Raw genomic sequence first — 20,787 nt, 5'->3', positions numbered from 1 at the left:
GAAGATGTTTCTCTTTAGTCCTCAATGGCCAACCCCTTACCTTGTAACATTGATCATCCCTCCTTCAGTTCTGTTCACCCCAACTCCACATCTACCCTGTCAAGCCTGAGGGGCACCTTTTACTCCCAGAGTGAACGAGCTGCCAGAGGAAGTGCTAAAGGGAGGTATGGTTACATAGGTGAAAGACAGTTGGACAGGGATATGGATGGGAAAGGTTTTATTATTAGATTAGATTATTATTATTTTTAGGGGTAGGGATCAAACTCGGGTCAGGATGGATAGTTTGGGCTGAAGGGCCTGTTTCCATGGTGTATAACTCCAACTCCAGGCCCTGTAGGAACTGCCTGTTTCAAAGAGATCACTTTCTAAACCCCAGAGTTCAGGCCCTGTCTGCTTTTTTCTCTCTTCTAGAACAATGCCCCTGTATTCACATCGGTATCCTTCCTTGGACAGGGATCCCAGACCTAAACATTGTGTCACAGGTACAGCCTCAACAGGGCCGACAATAATTTCAGAAGTGTCCATGTGGGTGCGCTTGTACAGGGAAATCTGATTGTGTACGTACATTTTTTAATTTTAATGATGCGTTGTTGAGGACGTGGTCATTGCTGGCCAGGTGAGTGACTGTTCTGATCCTTTGAGATAGTGTTGTCATAGAAACATAGGAAATAGGCACAGGAGTAGACCATTCGGCCCTTCGAGCCTGCATCACCATTCAGTACAATCATGGCTGATCATCCAACTCAGAACCCTGTATCTGCCTTCTCTCCATACCCCCTGATCCCTTTAGCCACAAGAGCCATATCTAACTCCCTCTTAAATATAGCCAATGAACTGGCCTCAACTGTTTCCTGTGGCAGAGAATTCCACAGATTCACCACTCTCTGTGTGAAGAAGTTTTTCCTCATCTCGGTCCTAAAAGGCTTCCCCTTTATCCTCAAACTGTGACCCCTTGTTCTGGACTTCCCCAACATCAGGAACAATCTTCCTGCATCTAGCCTGTCCAATCCCTTTAGAATTTTATACGTTTCAATAAGATCCTCCCTCAATCTTCTAAATTCGAGAGAGTATAAGCCTAGCCGAACCAGTCCCATGAACTGCTGCCGTCACAGGGTGCAGGTGCTCCCATAGGGTTGTTGGTCAGGAGACAGGTCCAGTGAAGATGGAGGGCTGGCAGTACCTATCCTCTCCAGGATGGCATGTCTTGGAAGGAACCTGCTCCTGCTGCTCTCCTCTTTCTTGGAGGTAGAGGCTGTAGTCTGAGGAGCTTGGGAAGGAACTGTGGTGTACTTTGTAGACAGTATGCACTGCAGTCACTGTGCTCTGGCGCTGGACGGAACAGATATTGTGGCTGATGAATGAGCTTCGAATCCAGCAGGCGGTTTTGTCCCGGGGGCTGCAAGCTTTGTGAGAGTTGTTGGCACTGCACTTGTCCGGGCAAGTGGAGACTTCTGGCGTGTACTTGCTGCCAGATACACAACCTTCGGTCTGCTGCGTTTGTGTCAGGTCCCACTCAGGTTCTGCTCAGTGTGTTGGTGATGGGATTGGCCATGGATCTGAAGGATGATGGTCAGACTCTGCTGTCAGAGATGGTCATTGCCCGTGTGGCGTGAGTGTTGGTTGCCAACCATTACCTCCTGCCTTGCTGCACGCTGGTATAGACTGAGGTGTTTGGCATTGGAACTGAAACTGTAACATTAATGAACTTCCTCACCTGGGACTGCTGGACGTAGGAAGGTCATTGATGAAGCAGCAGAAGGTGTTTGTTCCCTGAGAAATTCCCACAATGAGGTCCTGAGGTATGATTCAACCACTGGTGTGTTCCTCCTGTGATGCCAGGAACCGGAACTCAGTCATGATACTCTTGGTCACGTACTGTCTCTGTGTCAGGTCACCGCTGGAACTTGTCTGTGTGCTTGCTGGTGTGATTACAGGTGTCTGTGCATTGTATCTGGACATATATACCCATATCTTCATCTGTGTCACTCGAACTTGTGTCAGGGACTGCCCACGAACCCCCCCTTTCAGTGAGGTGATGCATTTTGGAAAGTCAGACCAGCATAGGACTTGTGCCATGAATGGTAGAGCACTCTGGAGTGTAACGAAGCAGAGGGGCTTTGAAATACAGATGTATAGTTCATTGAAAGTGGTGCCACAAGTCGACAATGGTGAAGAAGGCATTGAACCCATTGGCCTCCATCATTCACGGCACTGAGTATGAGACTTGGCACGTAACGTTGCAGTTGTGCAAGTCATTGGTGAGGCTGCATTTGGAGTACTGTGTCGAGCAATGGTCACTCCTGTTATAGGAAAAGTGGTTAATCTGGAAAGAATGGAGAGAAGATTTATGAGGACTTTGCCAGGACTGGAGGGCCTAAGTTATTGGGAGAGGTTGGCCTGTCGAGGTCTTTATGCCATGGAATGCAGGAGGATGAGGTTGGCCTTGTAGATTTGCTGAACAGTCTTTTCCTTTCTCATCCATCAGGCTTGGAGGGATGTGGGTGGAATGCAGGGAATTGGGACGGGATGACTGGTTAGGCTGAAGGGCCTGGATCGCTACTCTATTGCTTCGTGACGCTGTGACTCACATTTTGTGAGGACTGGCATATTGGTGAGCAAAGGCAGGACTCGGGGTCTGGCTGGCAGCGGAGGGTTGTGTGTCAGAACCTCCAGTGTGCCTCTCAGCAGGGTGCTCTGGTGCCGAACCTGCCCCTGGAGGTGGCAGAGTTGTTCCGATGAGCTCCAGCTTGTTGCTGGACTGTCACTGAACTCCCGTTCTGTCGTGTTTGAGGTAGACCTGGCCTCCAGCCCCTGTGTACAGTGTGGAAGAGTCTGGGCCTGAAATGTCAACCGTTGGTTCATTTTCATGGACGCTGCCTGACATTTTGTGTGTGTTGCTTTGGACTTCCAGCATCTGCAGAATCTCTCGTGTTTACTGTGCAAAAGGGTAAGGGTTTGTTTCAGTTCCTCAGGACAGGAGGTTCAAAGGTCATCTGCTGGAAAATGCAATCGTTTTGAAAGAAATGGCTATAGGGGAGGATGGTCTGTCCCAAGGGCTGAGGGGATGGAAGACTTAGTAGTCACCTTGGACAGACGGGACATCTATGGACACACTGGTCTCTATGCACCCAGCTTCAGGATGGAGTTGCTATACCTTGGAGATCAGCCAAAGTTGCCCTGCAAGTTGATAGGGTGGTTAAGAAGGCATATGGTGTGTTAGCCTTCTTTAGTCAGGGGACTGAGTTCAAAAGCCATGAGGTAAAGTTACAGCTCTATAGACCCCTGGTTAGACTGCATTTGGAATATTTTGTTCAATTCCGGTCACCTCACCGTAGGAAGGATATGGAAGCTTTAGCGTGCGTGCAGAGGAAATTCACCAGGAGGCTGTTTGTATTAGAGAACATGCCTTATGAGGAAAGGTTGAATAATCTATGACTTTTCTCTTTGGAGTGAAGGAGGGTGAGAGGTGACTTGATAGAGGTGTACAAGATCATAAGAGGCATAAAAAGAGTGGCCTTTCCCCAGGGAGGCAACGGGATGAACTACTGAGGTGAATGGAGGGAAGTGTGTGGGGGAGGTTTTTTTTACACAGAGTGGTAAGTGCATGGAACAGTCGGCTGGGGATGGTGATAAAGGCAGGTACATTAGGGACATTTAACAGAGCCTTAGTCACATGGATGGAAGGAAATTGGAGTGTTATGTGGGAGGAAAAGGTCTGATTGATCTTGGACTAGGTTAAAAGGCTGACACAACATAGGGCCTGTATTGTGCTGTACTGCTCTTTGTTCCAGAATCTCCTCCCTCCCACCCCCAATCCCTGCTAGCAGTCACGCAGCGACAGGACCGTCATCTCCATGGGTGATGCCAGACAGGGAGCTGCATTGAGGTACGAGAAGCACAAGAGTCAGAGGTTTCGAGTGTGAGAGGGAGTCAGAGAAGTGAGGGTACAAACGGCAGAGAGTGCATTATAGAAATGGAAAGCCAAGAAAGAAGAGGGAGTGGAGGGGGGAAATAAAGAGTTGGGGGTATGAAGAAGGGTGAAATGGGTGAGAATATTTGAAGGATGGGAGAGAGAGAGAGAGTGACGATGAGAGAGAGGCGACTGGGAGGCTGAGTGAGAGGGGTAAGAGCAGTATGGGTTAGGGATAGAGAGGTGGATGGGGGAGAGAATGTGCAGTGGTAGGAAGGGAAATGAGGATGGGGTGAGGACGACGAGTGGTAGGGGAGGGCGAGGACGACGAGTGGTAGGGGAGGGCAAGGACGAGGAGTAGGGGAGGGCGAGGACGAGGAGTAGGAGTGAGGGTGAGGACGAGGAGTAGGAGTGAGGGCGAGGACGACAAGTAGGAGTGAGGGCGAGGACGACGAGTAGGAGTGAGGGCGAGGACGACGAGTGGGAGTGAGGGCGAGGATGACGAGTGGGAGTGAGGGCGAGGATGATGAGTGGGAGTGAGGGCGATGATGACAAGTGGGAGTGAGGGTGAGGACGACGAGTGAGAGTGAGGGCGAGGACGACGAGTGGGAGGGGAGGGCGATGATGACGAGTAGGAGTGAGGGCAAGGTTGACGAGTGGGAGGGGAGGGAGACTTTCAAAGGAAGGAGTGATAGGGGGCTGAGAGAAGGGAGATTGACGAGACAGTGGGTGAGCAGAGAATAAGAGGGAAGGGTGGACAGCTGGGAGAGGAGACCAAAGGCCGTTTGAAGGGGAGAAAAGAAGAAATGGTTGAAGAGATTGGATGGGATATGCTTGCCTGGGTTTTCCTGGAAACTCCACTCTCTAGGCTTTCAGATGCCTATGCAGATTCTGACTGGCTGGCTTTGCCCGATGCAGCTCCACAAATAGTTTTGTGACAGTTACGAATGTGGACGTTGATAACGTTTGTTTTTAGTGCTCAGAAGTATTTCTCTCAGGAAAACCTCAGTCCTGTTTCAGGTTTAAGGTAATGGAATGACTCCTTGTGTTGTGTCTGATAGCAGGTATATCAGGAAATGACGAAGGAAGATTGACGAGCAGGACCTAATACTTCCGACAGAAAGTCTCATTTGAGATGCCTGCTTATATTCCAATTCTAACTCTGTCTCTGTTAGTGGTAAAGCAAGATAAAGTCAAACTAATCACTCCCTCTTAAGGTATAGCAGGCTCATAATTTACATACATGGTGATGGGTTTTTGGTTATAGATTGAAAGAAGTGATTAACAAGCAAATTCCCAATATACTTCCTTCCCAATTTGCCAAAGCAATGAATATGGGGTGCTGTGAACCATACCCTCTCCTCCAAGCATTGGCAAAAGGATAATGTGTTCATACATTGCTGTTTCTTTTGCACATTGTTTTTTGTCACTCTTTAGTTACATAGAAAGATAGAATACCTACAGCACAATACAGGCCCTTCGGCCCACAGTGCTGTGCTGAACATGTACTTACTTTAGAAATTACCTAGGGTTACCCATAGCCCTCTGTTTTTCTAAGCTCCATGTACCTATCCAGGAGTCTCTTAAAAGACCCTGTCGTATCCGCCTCCACCACCATTGCTGGCAGCCCATTCCATGCATTCACCACTCTCTGCGTAAAAAAAAAACAACAACTTACCCCTGACATCTCCTCTGTACCTACTCCCCAGCACCTTAAAACTATGCCCTCTCGTGCTAGCTATTTCAGCCCTGGGAAAAAGCCTCTGACTATCCACATGATCAATGCCTCTCATCATCTTATACACCTCTATCAGGTCACCTCTCATCCTCAGTTGCTCCAAGGAGAAAAGGCCGAGTTCACTCAACCTATTTTCATAAGGCATGCTCCCCAATCCAGGCAACATCCTTGTAAATCTCCTCTGCATCCTTTCTATAGTTTCCCCATCCTTCCTGCGGTGAGGTGACTAGAACTGAGCACAATACTCCAAGTGGGGTCTGACCAGGGTCCTATATAGCTGTAACATTACCTCTCGGCTCCTAAACTCAATGCATGTCTTTTTCACAATACTGCTTTTTAAAAATTTTCCTGTAAATGCCTGCAAGAAAATGTGTCCCAAGGTAGTGTAGTACATGGTGACATATACATACTTTGATAAATTTACTGTGACTTTGAAAAATCCATTTACAAAATGCACTACATTTGCATACCCCGGTTCCTCAGTCTGCACCTCCCAGTCTTTCAGCCTCTCATCAAAAAGGCCAGAGCAGTAGACTCCAATGGAATACATTGTGAGGGGTTCCCTGGAGATGCACGCATCCTGACGTGGGAACGTATTACTGGTTCGTCAATATGGCTGGGTTTAAATGCTGGCACTCCCAGCCCAACAGCAGTGTGGGAGCACGTTCACAAGTGCATCTGCAATGGTTAACAAAGCTGGCTCGGCACCAGCATCTCGGGGCGGTGAGTACTGACCTCGCCAAGGAACGCCTTATTTGAGAAGGAATACCTATATGAGACACAGCGCGTGTAAAAGATTGTTGCTCACGGAATGCTCCATCAGATTGTTTATAGGAATTGGTGTGTTATTAAATATACGTGAAGTATATTTATCAGTGTTATACAGAAAGTGTTTTACTCCAATTAGAGCGCCTGTAGCTAAAACAATGTTGCCATAGTGACATTGTGGTCTGTCAGTCATTTCTGTTGGATGAGATTGAACTTTATCTTATAAAATAAAATTGACAAAAAGCGATTGCTAGTAACTGTTAAAAGAATTTCCTACAGTGTGGGTTAATCATAGTTTGACACCGAACATTTATTTTGCTGAAATATTCCTGATTGAGGGATTTCCTAGGCATGTGCGTATATTGTCACTGATGATTCCGAATCAAATCAGGTTTAATATCACTGGCATATGTCGCCAAATGTGTTGTTTTGTGGCAGCAGTACATTGCAATACACGAAAACGCAGAGCTATAAATTACAATAAATTATTTCGTAATGCGGTCCCGTTTGGCGAATGACAATTAAATCTGAGTTAAATTGTATATTTAAATTTAGTGCAAAAAGGGAGCAAAAAAAAGAAAAAAATACTGAGGTATTGTACAACGGGTTCATTGTCCATTCAGAAATCTGGTGGCTGTGGAGAAAAGCTGTTTCTAAAATGTGCGTTTTAGAAATGTGTGTCTCCTCGATGGTAGCAATGAGAAGAGGCCATGAGCTGGGTTATGGGGGTCTCTAATGAGACATCTGATTTTGAGGATGACATTGATGCTGGGGGGGAGGTGAGTTTGGTAACGAGTTGGCTGAACCATGAGATCTGTAATCTGCTGAGGGCCAAGAAGGTTACAAAGGATCCAGGTACGTTCTCCAGAAAGCCGTCTCATGGGCGACGGCAATTCCGGACTAAACTGGAATCAACGAAGGGTGCTCAGCTGTTGTGGCAGGGCTTGAATGCAATCACCTCTTGTAAAGTAAACTCAAGTGACATGGGTGACAACAGGGTTTTGCTTCCAGGTGAGCTTGATGCCTTCTATGTTGGTTTTGACCATCAAAGCATGGAGGAACCACAGCAAACTCCCACAGCCCCGATGAAATCACAGGATCAGTCTCTGAGGCTGACGTGCTAGGAGCCTTCAGGAGGATGATCACGAAAACCATCCGGCATGGACGTGGTACCATCTGGCTGAGACGCTGTGCCATCCAGCCCGGACACAGTACGAGACCAAATACTAAAGACCTGTGCTGATCAACTGGCCGGAGTGCTCACTGAGATCTTTAACCTCTCACGTCGACAGTCTGAGGTACCCACCTGCTTCAAGCAGGCTTCAATTATACCAGTGCCAAAGAAGAACATGGTAACTTGCCTCAGTGACTATCATCCAGTAGCTCTTACATCCACAATGATGAAGTGTTTTGAGAGGTCGGTGATGAAGCATATCAACTCCTGCCTGAGAATCAATTTGGATCTGCTCCAATTTGCCTGCAGGAGCAACGGGTGCCCAGCAGATGCCATCTCATTGGCCCTTCACTCAACTCGAGAACATTGGGCCAGCAAAGAGACGTACATTAAGATGTTCTCTATTGACTACAACTTGGTATTCAATACCATCATCACCTCAAAATTAATCAATATGCTTCAAGACCTTTGTTTTGATTCCTCCTTGTGCAATTGGATCCTCAATTTCCTCACTTGTGGACCCCAGTCAGTTCAGATTGCAACAACATCTCCTCCACAATCTCCATCAGCACAGGTGCACTACCAGGCTGTGTGGTTAGTCCCCTGCTCTACTCGCTCAACATTTGAGACTGTGTGGCTAAGCACAGCTCCAATACCATTTTCAAGTTTGCTGATGACACCGCTGTGGTACGCTGAATCGAAGGTGGTGAGGAATCAGCATATGGGAGAGAGAGATTGAAAATCTTGCTGAGGGGTGCCACAAAAACAACCTCTTACCCAAAGTCAGCAAGACCAAGGAGCTGATTATTGACTTCAGGAGGAGCAAACCGGAGGTCCATGGGCCAGTTATCAGAGGATCAGAGGTAAAGACGTACATTCCTTGATACTATAATTTCTGTGGAACCTGTCCCGGGCCCAGCATGCAAGTGTAATTATGAAGAAAGCATGAGAGTACATCTACTTCCTTATGAGTTTGTGAAGATTTGGAATGACATCTAAAACTTGACAAACTTCTGCGGATGTGTGGTGGAGAGTGCATTGTAGTCTGGTATGGAAACACCAACAGAAAATTCCCCAAAAGGTAATGGATAATGCCCAGTCCATCACAGGGAAAGCCGTCCTCACCACTGAGCACATCTACACGGAGAGTTGTCGCAGGAGAGCAGCACCTGGTATCAGGTCATGCTCTCTTCTCGCTACTGCCATCAGGAAGGTGGTACAGAAGCCTCTGGATTCTCACCACCAGGTTCAGAAACATTATCGCTCCTCAACCATCAGGCCTGAGCCAAAGGGGATAACTTCACTCAACTGTTCCCACAACCTATGGACTCACTTTCAAGGACTCTTCATCTCATGTTCTTGATACTTAATGTGTATTTATTACTACTTCTTTCTTTTATACTTGCACAGTTTGTTGACTTGGCACACTGGTTTAACACCCAAGTTGGAGCGGCCGTTCATTGCTTCTGTTGTAGTTGCTGTTCTATTATGGGATTATTGAGTATGCCAGCAAGTAAATGAACCTCAGGGTTATATATGGTGACATGTATGTACTTTGTTAATAAATTTACTTTGAACTTTAAGTGCGAACCCAGTTCTGTGTGTTATAGGTGGGCGGTCATTGCTGCTGAAGCTTCTCTGTGGCATGTGGCCATTCTCACCAAAGCCTGGGATGCCAGGGTGTCAGTTCATAGTTCTGCTCATCCCAGCCAGATATCAACTTGTGGCAGAGCCAGCAACACATCCCATATCTTCATGTCTCCACCTCTTCTTTCCACCTCTTCCCTGACCCTTGCAGAGACCCACATCCTGGCTGATGCTTAGTTGTAGATGATGTCTAATTTCTTCTAGTTTAGCATTTAAATGCCTGAAGCCCTATTCTTCATGTCTGCTGCAGACTGTTGTCATGGTTACAGGCTCTGCTCATGGTCTAAGCCTGAAGTTTGCTGCACTGCTGATGTCCTAGCTGGTTCAGACCTGAGCATATCACCCCATGTCTCTCCAAACACTCTTCTTCTACCTCAGTCCATCTCCTGTTGAGGTCTCCAAAGATACCTTTATTATCAGTGGACCCAACCATCTGCTTTCTATTTTGTTCCTCAGGTGGATCTCTACTAGTTGATACTCCCGAAGGGCTACCTGCAGCCCGAGTCACCCTGTCGGATCAGCATGTTTTCATGCCTTTCTCTTTCAGACTTGTTCTGCAAAATGCATCCAGCCTATTGATTGGAGCCTTCCACGAGGGAGGCAGGGGGCTCCACTCTCTGCACGGGATCGGATGCATTTTCTTCAATACTCTGTTGTTACTGTGAGGTTTAGATTGTTGGGCACGTGGCCAAGTGGTTAAGGCGTTCGTCTAGTGATCTGAAGGTCGCTAGTTCGAGCCTCAGCTGTGGCAGCCTGTTTGTGCCCTTGAGCAAGGCACTTAACCACACATTGCTCTAGTCTGTGCGAGGAGTGGCGCCCCACACAGACCTCCGATCTGCGCCTTGTAAAGCATGAAAATGCCCGACGCAGGCCTCTCATGATCTGAGTCAACGTTCCCTCCCTCCCTCCCCTTAGATTGATGACTCCTGCCATTCAACTGCCCCGCTAGTGGAAACAATTTCACACTTAATCATGCGGTTTCCTCTGATGGATCAGCTCTTGTGTTTAACTTTCCCAAAGAAAAGAGACTCAACTCTCTGTGTGTGCCTGTGTGCGCGCTGATGACTCTTGGGAGTGGGTCAAATGTGTCGAATCCCTGCTGGGAGGACTCTTCATCCTTCCCGTCGCTCCCCACTGCACTCACTCATTGACACACAGTCCCAATGAATACAGTGACTTCCTGAGCTCAGTGCTCAGGGGAAGGGTGCAATTAGCAGAAGATGCTGGACACTGATGTGTTCTCCTCTGGAACGGAAGTAGCATTATACAAAGGAGTGGTTAACACTGGGTCTGATGAGTTTAATGGTTGTGTTAGAGTTTGGTGAGAAGTACCAGGTGTAGGGAGGAGTTGGGATTGGGTAGGGTTGGATGAGATCTCCGCCATGAATGGATTATCAGAGGAAGGATCACACAATTGCCACAGACCCTTTGGCCCTCTGGGTCTGTGCTGACCATCACTCACCCAGTCACACGAATCCTACACAAGCCCGTTTTATTCTCCCAGCATTTCCATCCATTCTCTCCAGATCCTGCCACTCATCTACACACTGGGAACAAGTTACAGCAGGAAATTGATGTGCCAACCTGAGCCTTTGGGAGGAGGAAGCAAACTGAAACATCCATGAAGTCACGGGGAGAACGTGCAAACTCTAAACAGACAGCACCCTACGTCAGGATTAAACCTGGTCAGTTCAGCTTCAGCAAGCTCCTCTCCCTGTGTATCACTGTGCAATCCCTCTGTTTGGAAACGCCTCTCTGTATCACTGTGATGCACACCTGTCTGGAAACACCTCTACCTGTGTATCACTGCTATCCACCTGTTTTCCTGTGTTTCTCGGAGTTTCTTTTCAGGGCTCAACACTGTCTAGTTGCAGAGAACCTTTTAAGCTGATCAGGGTCTTGATTAGATGCCTGAATGGTGCATCCCAGATCTTCAGTATTATTTAACTCTCAACAGAACTCTTTGGTTGAAGCTGCCCACCCCCCCCCCCCCCACCACTCCTCCAATCCACAGCCTTTGCTGGTCTTCACCCTTCCTCAAGATCCTCCATACTGGGGGATTGTGCGTGAAATGCATTTTTGGATGACTAGGTCTGTAGCTGACTCCTTCAGCTGCATCAACAAAGAGCACATTCTATTTAGAAGCAAAGGCTTTGCTTTCAAACTATTGTTTAGCATTTTAAAAGATACACATTGTTTATCTTCATTGGACGTATTATATTTTAAATGTCCTGCTTAAGGATAATCTGAAGTAAGACCAGGGTCTGAGGAAAACACAGGATCTGCCAAATAGAATACTGGATGTATCAGCCAGGTAGTTTGGTCTGTTGGAATGCTTCCTCCAGTGAGCAACAATCTGACTTCAATTGACAATGGCCAACAAGCAGGGCCCTTAAATTGTATTCTGCAGGAAAAGCTGTGGGTTGAGGGGAGACACACTCTTAAAGGCTTGATTAGTTCTTGTTAAGATAGCATAGCCCAGAGTTGCATTGGACAGCAAGAGTCACTTGATTCTCATTGATATATTTGGGGTTTGTCGCCTTTAACTGGCACAAGGCTCCAAATTTTCTTTATTTTAACATCTGGTTAGGATGTATAATGCAAAGTGCTGCTTGAACTTGTTACGAGGGGGATGCAGTCTGTCCATTGCTGAATATTTCTGGTTCGAGCCTATTTAATGCCCAGGAACAAAGCAAGCTTATGTACCTGTTCCTGCCCTTTGCTGCGAACTCCAGGTTCAAGGGTGACTCTCCCAGAGGTGGTTTAGTGGACAAGGCAGTGATCTCAGGAGTTCCTGTGACCTTTACAACCACTTCAATAGATTGCCGGTGGAATCAATGATGTAATGCATTAAATTCCATTTAATCCTGTCTGTTTAATAATTATCAATCCATGCTATTATATGAATTTTAGTTTTGCTCACCAACCAGTCTGTAGAATTATGGAACAGCAAAAGGTCTGCCCGTGCCTTCCTAACTTGATGCAATGAGTATTGAGCATTTGATAGAACCTGACACCGAGCTCTCGAGAATCATGGGGTAATGGAGCATCGAACATCCATTGGCCCAAACTGTCCCTGCTGGCTGAGCATGGTGCCCACCGAGTTCGTCCCTTTAGTCTGTGTTTGGACAATTTCCCTCTGAACCACTGCTATCCACATACTTATCCAAATGGTATTATTGTACCTGTGACAAACACTCATTCCGTACACATTACCCTCTGAATGAAGCGCCGAACAGGTGCTTTGTAAATGTCATCATAAACCTAAACTGCCTCGATTTTAGTTCCCCTTTCCTGGGTAAAAGCCCATGTGCAATCACCTGATGCATGGTCCTCGTGGTTTTGTCCACCTCCAGAGATTCATCCCCGTGTACTCCTCGGAGCGTCGGAGAAAGTCCCAGCCTGCCAACCGCTCCCTGTTACCCAGTCCCTCCAGTCTAGTAGCATTCTTGTAAAATGTTGATATTTATATCTAATTTAAAACATGTTGATGTTAAACATGACATGTTAATCTGAAACGTTTCTTAATGTGCTCGGAGACTGATTTGCATTGATTGGTCTTGCATCAATTTTCGGAAGTCCCTCATCGACAAGCCCAGATTGCTTTTCAGATGAAAGCTCTGCAAGTCTGTATCCCAGAATTGCATTCTTTCAATATCTCAACTTCACAAATATAAAAAGAAAAGATAAATTTTTATTTCAAGGTTTTCACTTGAAGCCCTTAATGTTATTGAGATATTTTTTGCAGTGAAGAAATCGTCAGCAGCATTCTTTGACAGTATTTGAACTCGCACTGAGATAATTAAGATAATTTTCATGTCTGCTGGTGAAATCCGTTTGCAGACTAACAGCAGCACCAGACAAGGGCTTATAATAAGGGGGATGTTCCGCAGTATGTGTCCGACTGAATGAGTTCAAGGACAACAAATTGTATGCCAGAAACTGTTCCAGTATGGCTGAGTGTGTGAGGCTACCTGCCCTGAGACGCCCCAGTGCACTGGCCCAGAGTGCCCTATCTGCCAGGACCTGTCCTCAGCACACTGGCCCAGAGTGCCCTATCTGCCCAGAGACTATCCTCAGCACACTGGCCCAGAGTGCCCTATCTGCCAGGACCTGTCCTCAGCACACTGGCCCAGAGTGCCCTATCTGCCAGGACCTGTCCTCAGCACACTGGCCCAGAGTGCCCTATCTGCCCAGAGACTATCCTCAGCACACTGGCCCAGAGTGCCCTATCTGCCAGGACCTGTCCTTAGCACACTGGCCCAGAGTGCCCTATCTGCCAGGACCTGTCTTCAGCACACTGTCCCAGAGTGCCCTACCTGCCCCGAGTGTCCTCAGCACACTGGCCCAGAGTGCCCTATCTGCCCAGAGACTATCCTCAGCACACTGGCCCAGAGTGCCCTATCTGCCAGGACCTGTCCTCAGCACACTGGCCCAGACTGCCCTATCTGCCAGGACCTGTCCTCAGCACACTGGCCCAGAGTGCCCTACCTGCCCCGAGTGTCCTCAGCACACTGGCCCAGAGTGCCACTCTTGATCCTACCTGTACCGAATCCACATGGCTGGCTCCCTGTGGCTGGACCCAGGCAGTGTGGACCAGCATGGGGATGGGGTTGGAGCAATACAAACAGGGGTTGTGGGTGTAGAATTGTAGCCTTCAGCCGACCCTTTACCAGACATCCCATTCACCCCAATCTGACGCCAATCCTATTTTATGTTTCCCACTCTACCATCAAATCTCCCCCAGATTCTCCTGCTCTCTAACTGAGGACAACTCGCGGTGGGCAATTAACCCTCCAACCTGCTGTCGTGGGGAAGTGAGGAATCTGAAGCACCTCGGGTAAGGAGAATGTCGCATGTCGAGTCTACACAGACAATGCCTGAGTTCAGGATAGAACCTGGGTCACCGGAACCGTCAGGTAGCCTCTGTAAGACCGAAGTAGCTGCTACATTTACCTGGAAACGTTTCCATGCTAATGTCGCACTCCAATTTCACTTCCTGATTTCTCTGTGTCTCTGAATGTCATACAGGGATGAATGGTGGAGAGACCGACTGAGTGGAGTGGTGGGTTAGTAAGTTTGCTGATGACACAAAGGTTGGGGGTGTTGTGGATAGTGTGGAGGGCTGTCAGAGGTTACAACGGGACATTGATAGGATGCAAAACTGGGCTGAGAAGTGGCAAATGGAGTTCAACCCAGATAAGTGTGAGGTGGTTCATTTTGGTAGGTCAGATATGATGACAGAAGATAGCATTAATGGTAAGATTCTTGGCAGTGCAGAGGATCATAGAGATCTTGGGGTCCGAGTCCATAGGATGCTCAAAGCAGCTGTACAGGTTGACTCTGAGGTTAAGAAGGCGTACGGTGTATTGGCCTTCATCAAATCATGGAATTGAATTTAGGAGCGGAGAGCTAATGTTGCAGCTATATAGGACCCTGGTCAGACCCCAGTTGGAGTACTGTGCTCAGTTCTGGTCGCCTCACTATAGGATGGATGTGGAAACCATAGCAAGGGTGCAGAGGAGATTTACAAGGATGTTGCCTGGATTGGGGAGCATGCCTTATGAGAATAGGTTGAGTGAACTTGGCCTTTTCTCCTTGGAGCGACGGAGGATGAGAGGTGACCTGATAGAGGTGTATAAGATGATGAGAGGCATTGATCGTGTGGATAGTCAGAGGCTTTTTCCCAGGGCTGAAATGGTCACCACAAGAGGACACAGGTTTAAGGTGCTGGGGAGTAGGTACAGAGGAGATGTCAGGGGTAAGTTTTTTATGCAGAGAGTGGTGAGTGCGTGGAATGGGCTGCCAGCAATGGTGGTGGAGGCAGATACAATAGGGTCTTTTAAGAGACTTTTGGATAGGTACATGGAGCTTAGAAAAATAGAGGGCTATGGGTAAGTCTAGTAATTTCTAAGGTAGGGACATGTTCAGCACAATTTTGTGGGCTGAAGGGCCTGTATTGTGCTGTAGGTTTTCTATGTTTTTATGTTTCTATGAAATTCTTCCACATAACACAACAACATGGTAGAACTTAATCTCAAAGTGGTCTGATCTTTTCTGATCTGGGTTGGTGGATTCTTGGCTCAAGCATGAAGTCGGCTTGGTAAACGGAGAGGAAGCCTGCACATACCCAGATGTTCTCTGGTACCCGAGCACATAGTTACTGTTAGTTATAGGTGGCTTCAGTTACAGGTGACTGGGGAGGCGCAGGCCTGTTCTGGCAGGTAACAGCTTTGCTTTCTTTAGCCCTGAAACTCTGTCCATTGTGCAGCCGTGCTATCAGAGCCCAGAACCGCTTGTCTGTACCCCGTCGGGCAACTCCTGTCCCATCACTGTAAGATGTTGTGCTTTGTACGGAGCCTGATCAGACTCTCCTGGAACCAACACATTGATGCAATCATGAAAGAGGCATGCCACTGGTTCAACTTCATTCGGAGTTTGAGGGGATTGGATATGTCACCAAAGACTTGCAAATTTCTACAGATGTCCTTTGACTGGTGGCACCTTAGCTTGGTGTGGTGGATTGAAAGAGGCTACAGAGCTGTAGACTCAGCTCATCCTATCACGACCTTGACCTTCCCACCGTTGAGGGCATCTTCAAAAGGTGGTGCCTCCAGAAGTTAGCATCCATAGTTGACCCTTGCCATCCAAGATGTGCCCTGTTCTCGTTACTACTGTACCATCGGTGAGGAGGAGCACAAGTCTGAAGCTCCTTCCCCTCTGCCATCAGATTTCTGAACCGTTCATCAGCCCATGGACACTACCCTCCTTTTTGCACAGAACTTGTCATTTATAGAAATTGTATGTATTTACACTGTATTATTACTGTGGCAAAACATCACATTTCACATCATATAAGACGGGTAATGAGCCGCATTCTCATTCTGATTCCAAACGCAGGGAACTGCAGTGGAAACGAGTCATGGTCTGTCTTGAGTCCTAAGGAGCTGTTGGAGGGGAAGAGATACAAACTGCAGCAGGCACAGAATGGGTCAGCCAGCATCCGTGGAGGCAGAGGGATAGTTGACATTATGGGTTGAGTCCCTGCATCGGGACTGAGTGTGGAGAAAGAAAACGACAGCCAGCTATCACCCCTCCTTCTCATCTCATTACGCTGGCCATCTCACCTCTCCAATCTCAGTCCTGATGCAGGGTCTTGACCTGAAACATCGACCATCCCTCTACCTTCACAGATGCTGCCTGACCTGCTAAGTTCTTCCAACAGATTGTTCTTTCTTTTTGTGCACCAGGTTCCAGCATCTTCAGTCTCTTGTGTCTGTAAGAAGAACATCTTCACACTGCTGTCTGTAAGGAGTTTGTATGTTCTCATGAGCCTGTGAGCATCTTCACACTGCTCTCGGTACGGAGTTTGTATGTTGTCCTCATAACTGTGGGTTTCATCCAGATGTTCTTGTTTCCTCCCACATTGTAAAGACATACAGGTCAAGTTTAGTAGGTTGTGGGCTTGCTATGTTGGCAGTGAGGGCATAGCAACACTGCTGGGAAAGAATATCCGCAGACTGTGTTGGTTGTTGATGCAGGTGATGGACTTCACTTTGTCTTGGTATATGTGTGACAAATAAGTACAACCCCATTTTCAATTTCTAAAAAACTTCATTTTCCAGTTTAGTGATCAGAAAGCATTAGGACACACTGACTCACATATTCTTTCACTAATTAAGGGGGAGGACTATTAAAGCACAGTTTTTTTCTGTAATTTTCCCCCGGCTGTGTTTATATCACAGTACCGATGCTGGAGGAATCTGGGTTTTGCTGATGACGCTGTGCAAGTGGAACTGGGTGCTTATTATAGATCTCTGCCTGGAAAGTGCATGTTTGCTGCAAAGGTAAATTGATGCTTTAATTAAAGCTGAGCTGAGTGTGTCCAATAGGCATTGCTTGGTGTGCAGTCTTTAACAACAGCAGCTGGAAGCATTGCCTTTCTCAGGTACCCTTGTCTGGACCACTGTCCAGCATTAACATTCCTCAGCTCAGGCTGAGCTTTGGGTAGGGACCAGGGCTCGGAGGCATCATTCAGACTGCGGGAGAGGTGAAACAGGCTCCTAAACCAGTCGCTTGTGGGGGAAAAGGGGCCCAGGGGATTTTCACAGAGGAAGAAACTGAATGGTGTGCAGGAGGAAATTACAGCCTAGGGGGAGAAGTCAAGTAGGGAGGCTGGAAAATGTCATGTTGGAGGGGATTTGCAGGGGAATCATGGAGAAGTTATGGGAGGGATGGGGGAGTTCTGGGGAGTGGAAGGTAATGATTTTCAATGTCCCAAGGCCACTGAACAATTGCACCATTTAGTAACAGTGCAAATACAGAGTGCCTTTGTAACAGTTTACATCAGCTGAAGGGCTTCCGATGAAAGTGACGAACACGTGCAGCGGCCTGTCTTGGCCTTTCCTGGCAAACACGGTGTGAACCATTCCGTCCAGAAACTGGAGGCACAATGGCGACATTATAAACGGGCTGTTCAACAGCACAGTTGAGACCCCACACTATATCTCAAAAGGCCAGGGATGGCGGGGGGGTGTGGTGTCATCAAAACTTTCCAAACTGAGAAGATCAGATTTGCTTTGTGTAACTGCGCAAAGACATTTGGGTCAGTCGGGAACTAACTGAAGGCAAACTCTCGGGGCTCCTGCCGCTGTCACAAGGAGGGAGGTAGCACGAGGAGCATTATCCCATCTGACCCAGGGGGAGCTGTGTCACTGGATGGCTTGCAGTGGTACCTTCGGTATAAATGGAGCAAAAGGAGCCTTCGTTTCATGTCAACAAGATACATCAGTAGCTGCACCAGGAATAAACAGAGAAAGCTACTCGTGGTCATGCTCATCTCTTCAATATATTTAAAATGACATTGTTAATAAGCTGCATCTCTCTCTCGAGGCTTTGCATCTGAAGAGTGGTGATTATTTTCAAAGGCAAAACACATTGCTCCACAGTCAGCCTACACAGAATTTTAAAGTATGTTTTTAATTGGACTGTAATTCATTTGTGTGTGAGGAGCTGAAGACTGATTACTGTCTTCACAAGCCAATGGATCTTGCCTGTTTAATTATTCTACCAGCTGGAGAATAAACTCAGTAAATGGAGATTAAGCTCCAAGGTCATTAGAATACTTTGTAATGTCTGGCTTTCCCTCGTCATGGCAGTGTTATGTACAAGGTTTTGTAAAATACTGAACGTTGTGTTTATTGCAGGCTGATAGTGCAGCACAGATTGAAATTACATTGTGAATGTGCTGTCATTGGATGATAATTAATTACTCATAATTAAGTGGAGTCACAGTTGCTAGGAGTTCTCATCTTTATCACCGGCAAAATTTCGATGGTAATACTGGTAGATCTTGTTTCAAACGTGTGTTTTCCATTTGGATTCTGTGTTTTTTCCTCAGCAATATGCTGTTCCATTTATCAGTGTATACATAGTTCTTCTGTTACTCATTCGGTGAATGTTTTTCTTTGCTGTTTTAATCCTCAATGTGTAAGCTTCTTTCATTCCAGGGAGGTTCTCTGAGAATGCATTTCTGTGTGATGACTGATTTTGATTATCGATTGCCTTCATGCTTCAATTTGACAGCTGTTTATTGTCAGTTTTTTCTGAGTTGACTACCTAAACTTCTTTTTAAGTTGAATGTTTCTTCCCAGCTTTTGAATTCTAATTCTGGTGGATTGTTGTCTCTGTTATAACCTTATTAATGTACATTTTTTTTCAGGAATTAGTGTTTCTGTATGGTTGGATCCCCTTGTTCTTAAACGTCATTTGAGTCTCTTTCGATTAGAAGCTGCCAGTGCCTGGTCTGAGTTGCATGGGTTTTCCTTGGCGCTAAGCAGAGCTGAGTGGCATTAAGCCAACCGTGCCCTGGGTGGACCTTTTTACTGTGGTGGGGACAGTAGACTGTTGTACAGTGAGCAATGCTGCAGAGTTTTCCAAACTTTAACTCTTTGGAGACATAAAATACTGCAGATGCTGAAATCAAGAGTTACCACAAAGCGCAGGAAGAACTCAGCAGATTTGTCAGCGTCCAGAGAAGGTCTTGATCTGAATAGATGCAGCTTCCCTAGCTGAGTTCCTCCGGTTCGTTGTATGTTACTTTAATCTTTGTTCAGTGCTTCACAGCTGGAGACATCATTAGAGCTCGGAATTCTTTGTGTTTTAACTGGATGCCCAGGGTGAGCTCAGCAGTAGTGCTGTTTTGCTGTTTAAAGTTTAACATGGAAAAACTGGGATTCAACTGACTTTGGAAAGCAGATCTTAAGTGCTTTGAGCTTTAGTAAGCAATCTGATTTGCTATTGATATATTTGGCACTTTCGTATTGTAAACTGAATGCTGGAAAGTCTTTGATGGGTGTAGACTCCTAACACCCATCATGTTGTTGTTTACCTTGATCTTTCAATTACAAGCCCTTAGTTTCACCCTATGAGCCCATGAGCTCCTTTGGGAGATTTTAAACACAGGGACAAGCTTGACAAATCTGCTGATTAATTAAAAAGTCTGCAGTTTACTCATTGGATGTAGGATGTTTTAAAGTGAGTTGTTCTTGAAATCAATGAAACATTGGCATAGGTCTAAGAAGATGTCCATTTATATTGACTAATTACCTATGTGATTTATTGAGGCATAAATAGAGAAAAATTATTAAAATAATGTATCTTAATTGGGTAAAAGAATGAAATAAATTGCGCAGATATTGTCTCCTGTTGCTCTAATCTGCAGCGATAGCAGAAGCACATTCAATGATGAATAATTGGAAAAATATTTTCAAAACACAACGTGGGGGCTTTGCGAAAAGAACAGTGGAGTGGGACAAACCCAAGAATTAAAGGCAGCAAAATATCTCCTGTTGTGCTGTATTAATTAATGACAATTCCCTGCTATACACTGTAGGCTGAACTTTCCCATTCTCTTTCTTCAACTTTAATTGATTCTTTATTTCAGCTCTGTAGGACTGGGGAAATCTTCTAAGAACAAGAATCTCATGAGAGTTGCGGTGACTTCCAAAATCGCTTCTTTCTGCTGGGTTCCGAAATTGTGATGATGTCAGCTGTGGAAAGGAACTCCGAAAACGAGGGCATGGAGATGGATGGTGTTGGAGATCCTCAGCCGGAAGACTTGGCTGTGCAGGTGGCTGCCGTGCAGGTGTCTGAGGAAGCTGCTTCTGCAGGCATGGACAGTGTGAAACAGTCCTTGAAACTCCAAGATCTAGACAACGCAAAGGATGGAGGAAGCACTCAAGCCAATGGAATGGGCCACCTCGCTGAGGATCCCACCAGCATCCACAGGGCTACAAGCAGCATGCCAAAGAAGGTGGGTCCGAGGCCCAAACTTTCCAACAGGAAGCTGTCCCTCCAAGAACGTTCCTCTGGAAATAATCTCTCTGCCCGTGCAGACCTACCAAGCTATCCCTACTCAACTGGACCACTGTCATCAGCAAGACGACTCACCAATGAGTCCAGCCGGGTCAATATGGGCGATTCCCAGGTGAGTTAATCTTGTAGTTTACAACCAAAGTTGTTCCAGGCCAAAATAAAGCACCATTTGGT

The 20,787-nt window shown here is 46.6% G+C and overlaps 1 protein-coding gene across 10 annotated transcripts in view; it reads left to right on the top strand.

The window, feature by feature from the left end:
• The window catches only part of camkk1a (calcium/calmodulin-dependent protein kinase kinase 1, alpha a), a 201,924-nt gene that overhangs the window by 68,441 nt on the left and 112,696 nt on the right, over positions 1 to 20,787 (top strand). For 8 of the 10 annotated variants that reach the window (XM_063031522.1, XM_063031527.1, XM_063031524.1 and 5 more), the window contains one exon: positions 20,183 to 20,725. In XM_063031522.1, coding sequence (XP_062887592.1) covers positions 20,279 to 20,725 — 447 coding nt within the window. In that variant the 5' untranslated portion in view covers positions 20,183 to 20,278. Of the gene's footprint in view, positions 1 to 14,036; positions 14,078 to 18,325; positions 18,350 to 20,182; positions 20,726 to 20,787 lie in introns of those variants that run through there. The other 2 variants (XM_063031528.1, XM_063031535.1) reach the window with 2 other exon arrangements.

This window comes from Mobula hypostoma, chromosome 23, assembly GCF_963921235.1.
Source record: "Mobula hypostoma chromosome 23, sMobHyp1.1, whole genome shotgun sequence".
Classification (NCBI taxonomy): domain Eukaryota; kingdom Metazoa; phylum Chordata; class Chondrichthyes; order Myliobatiformes; family Myliobatidae; genus Mobula; species Mobula hypostoma.
The sequence above is the reverse complement of the archived record's forward strand: the minus strand, read 5'-3'. Positions and strand labels throughout refer to the sequence as shown.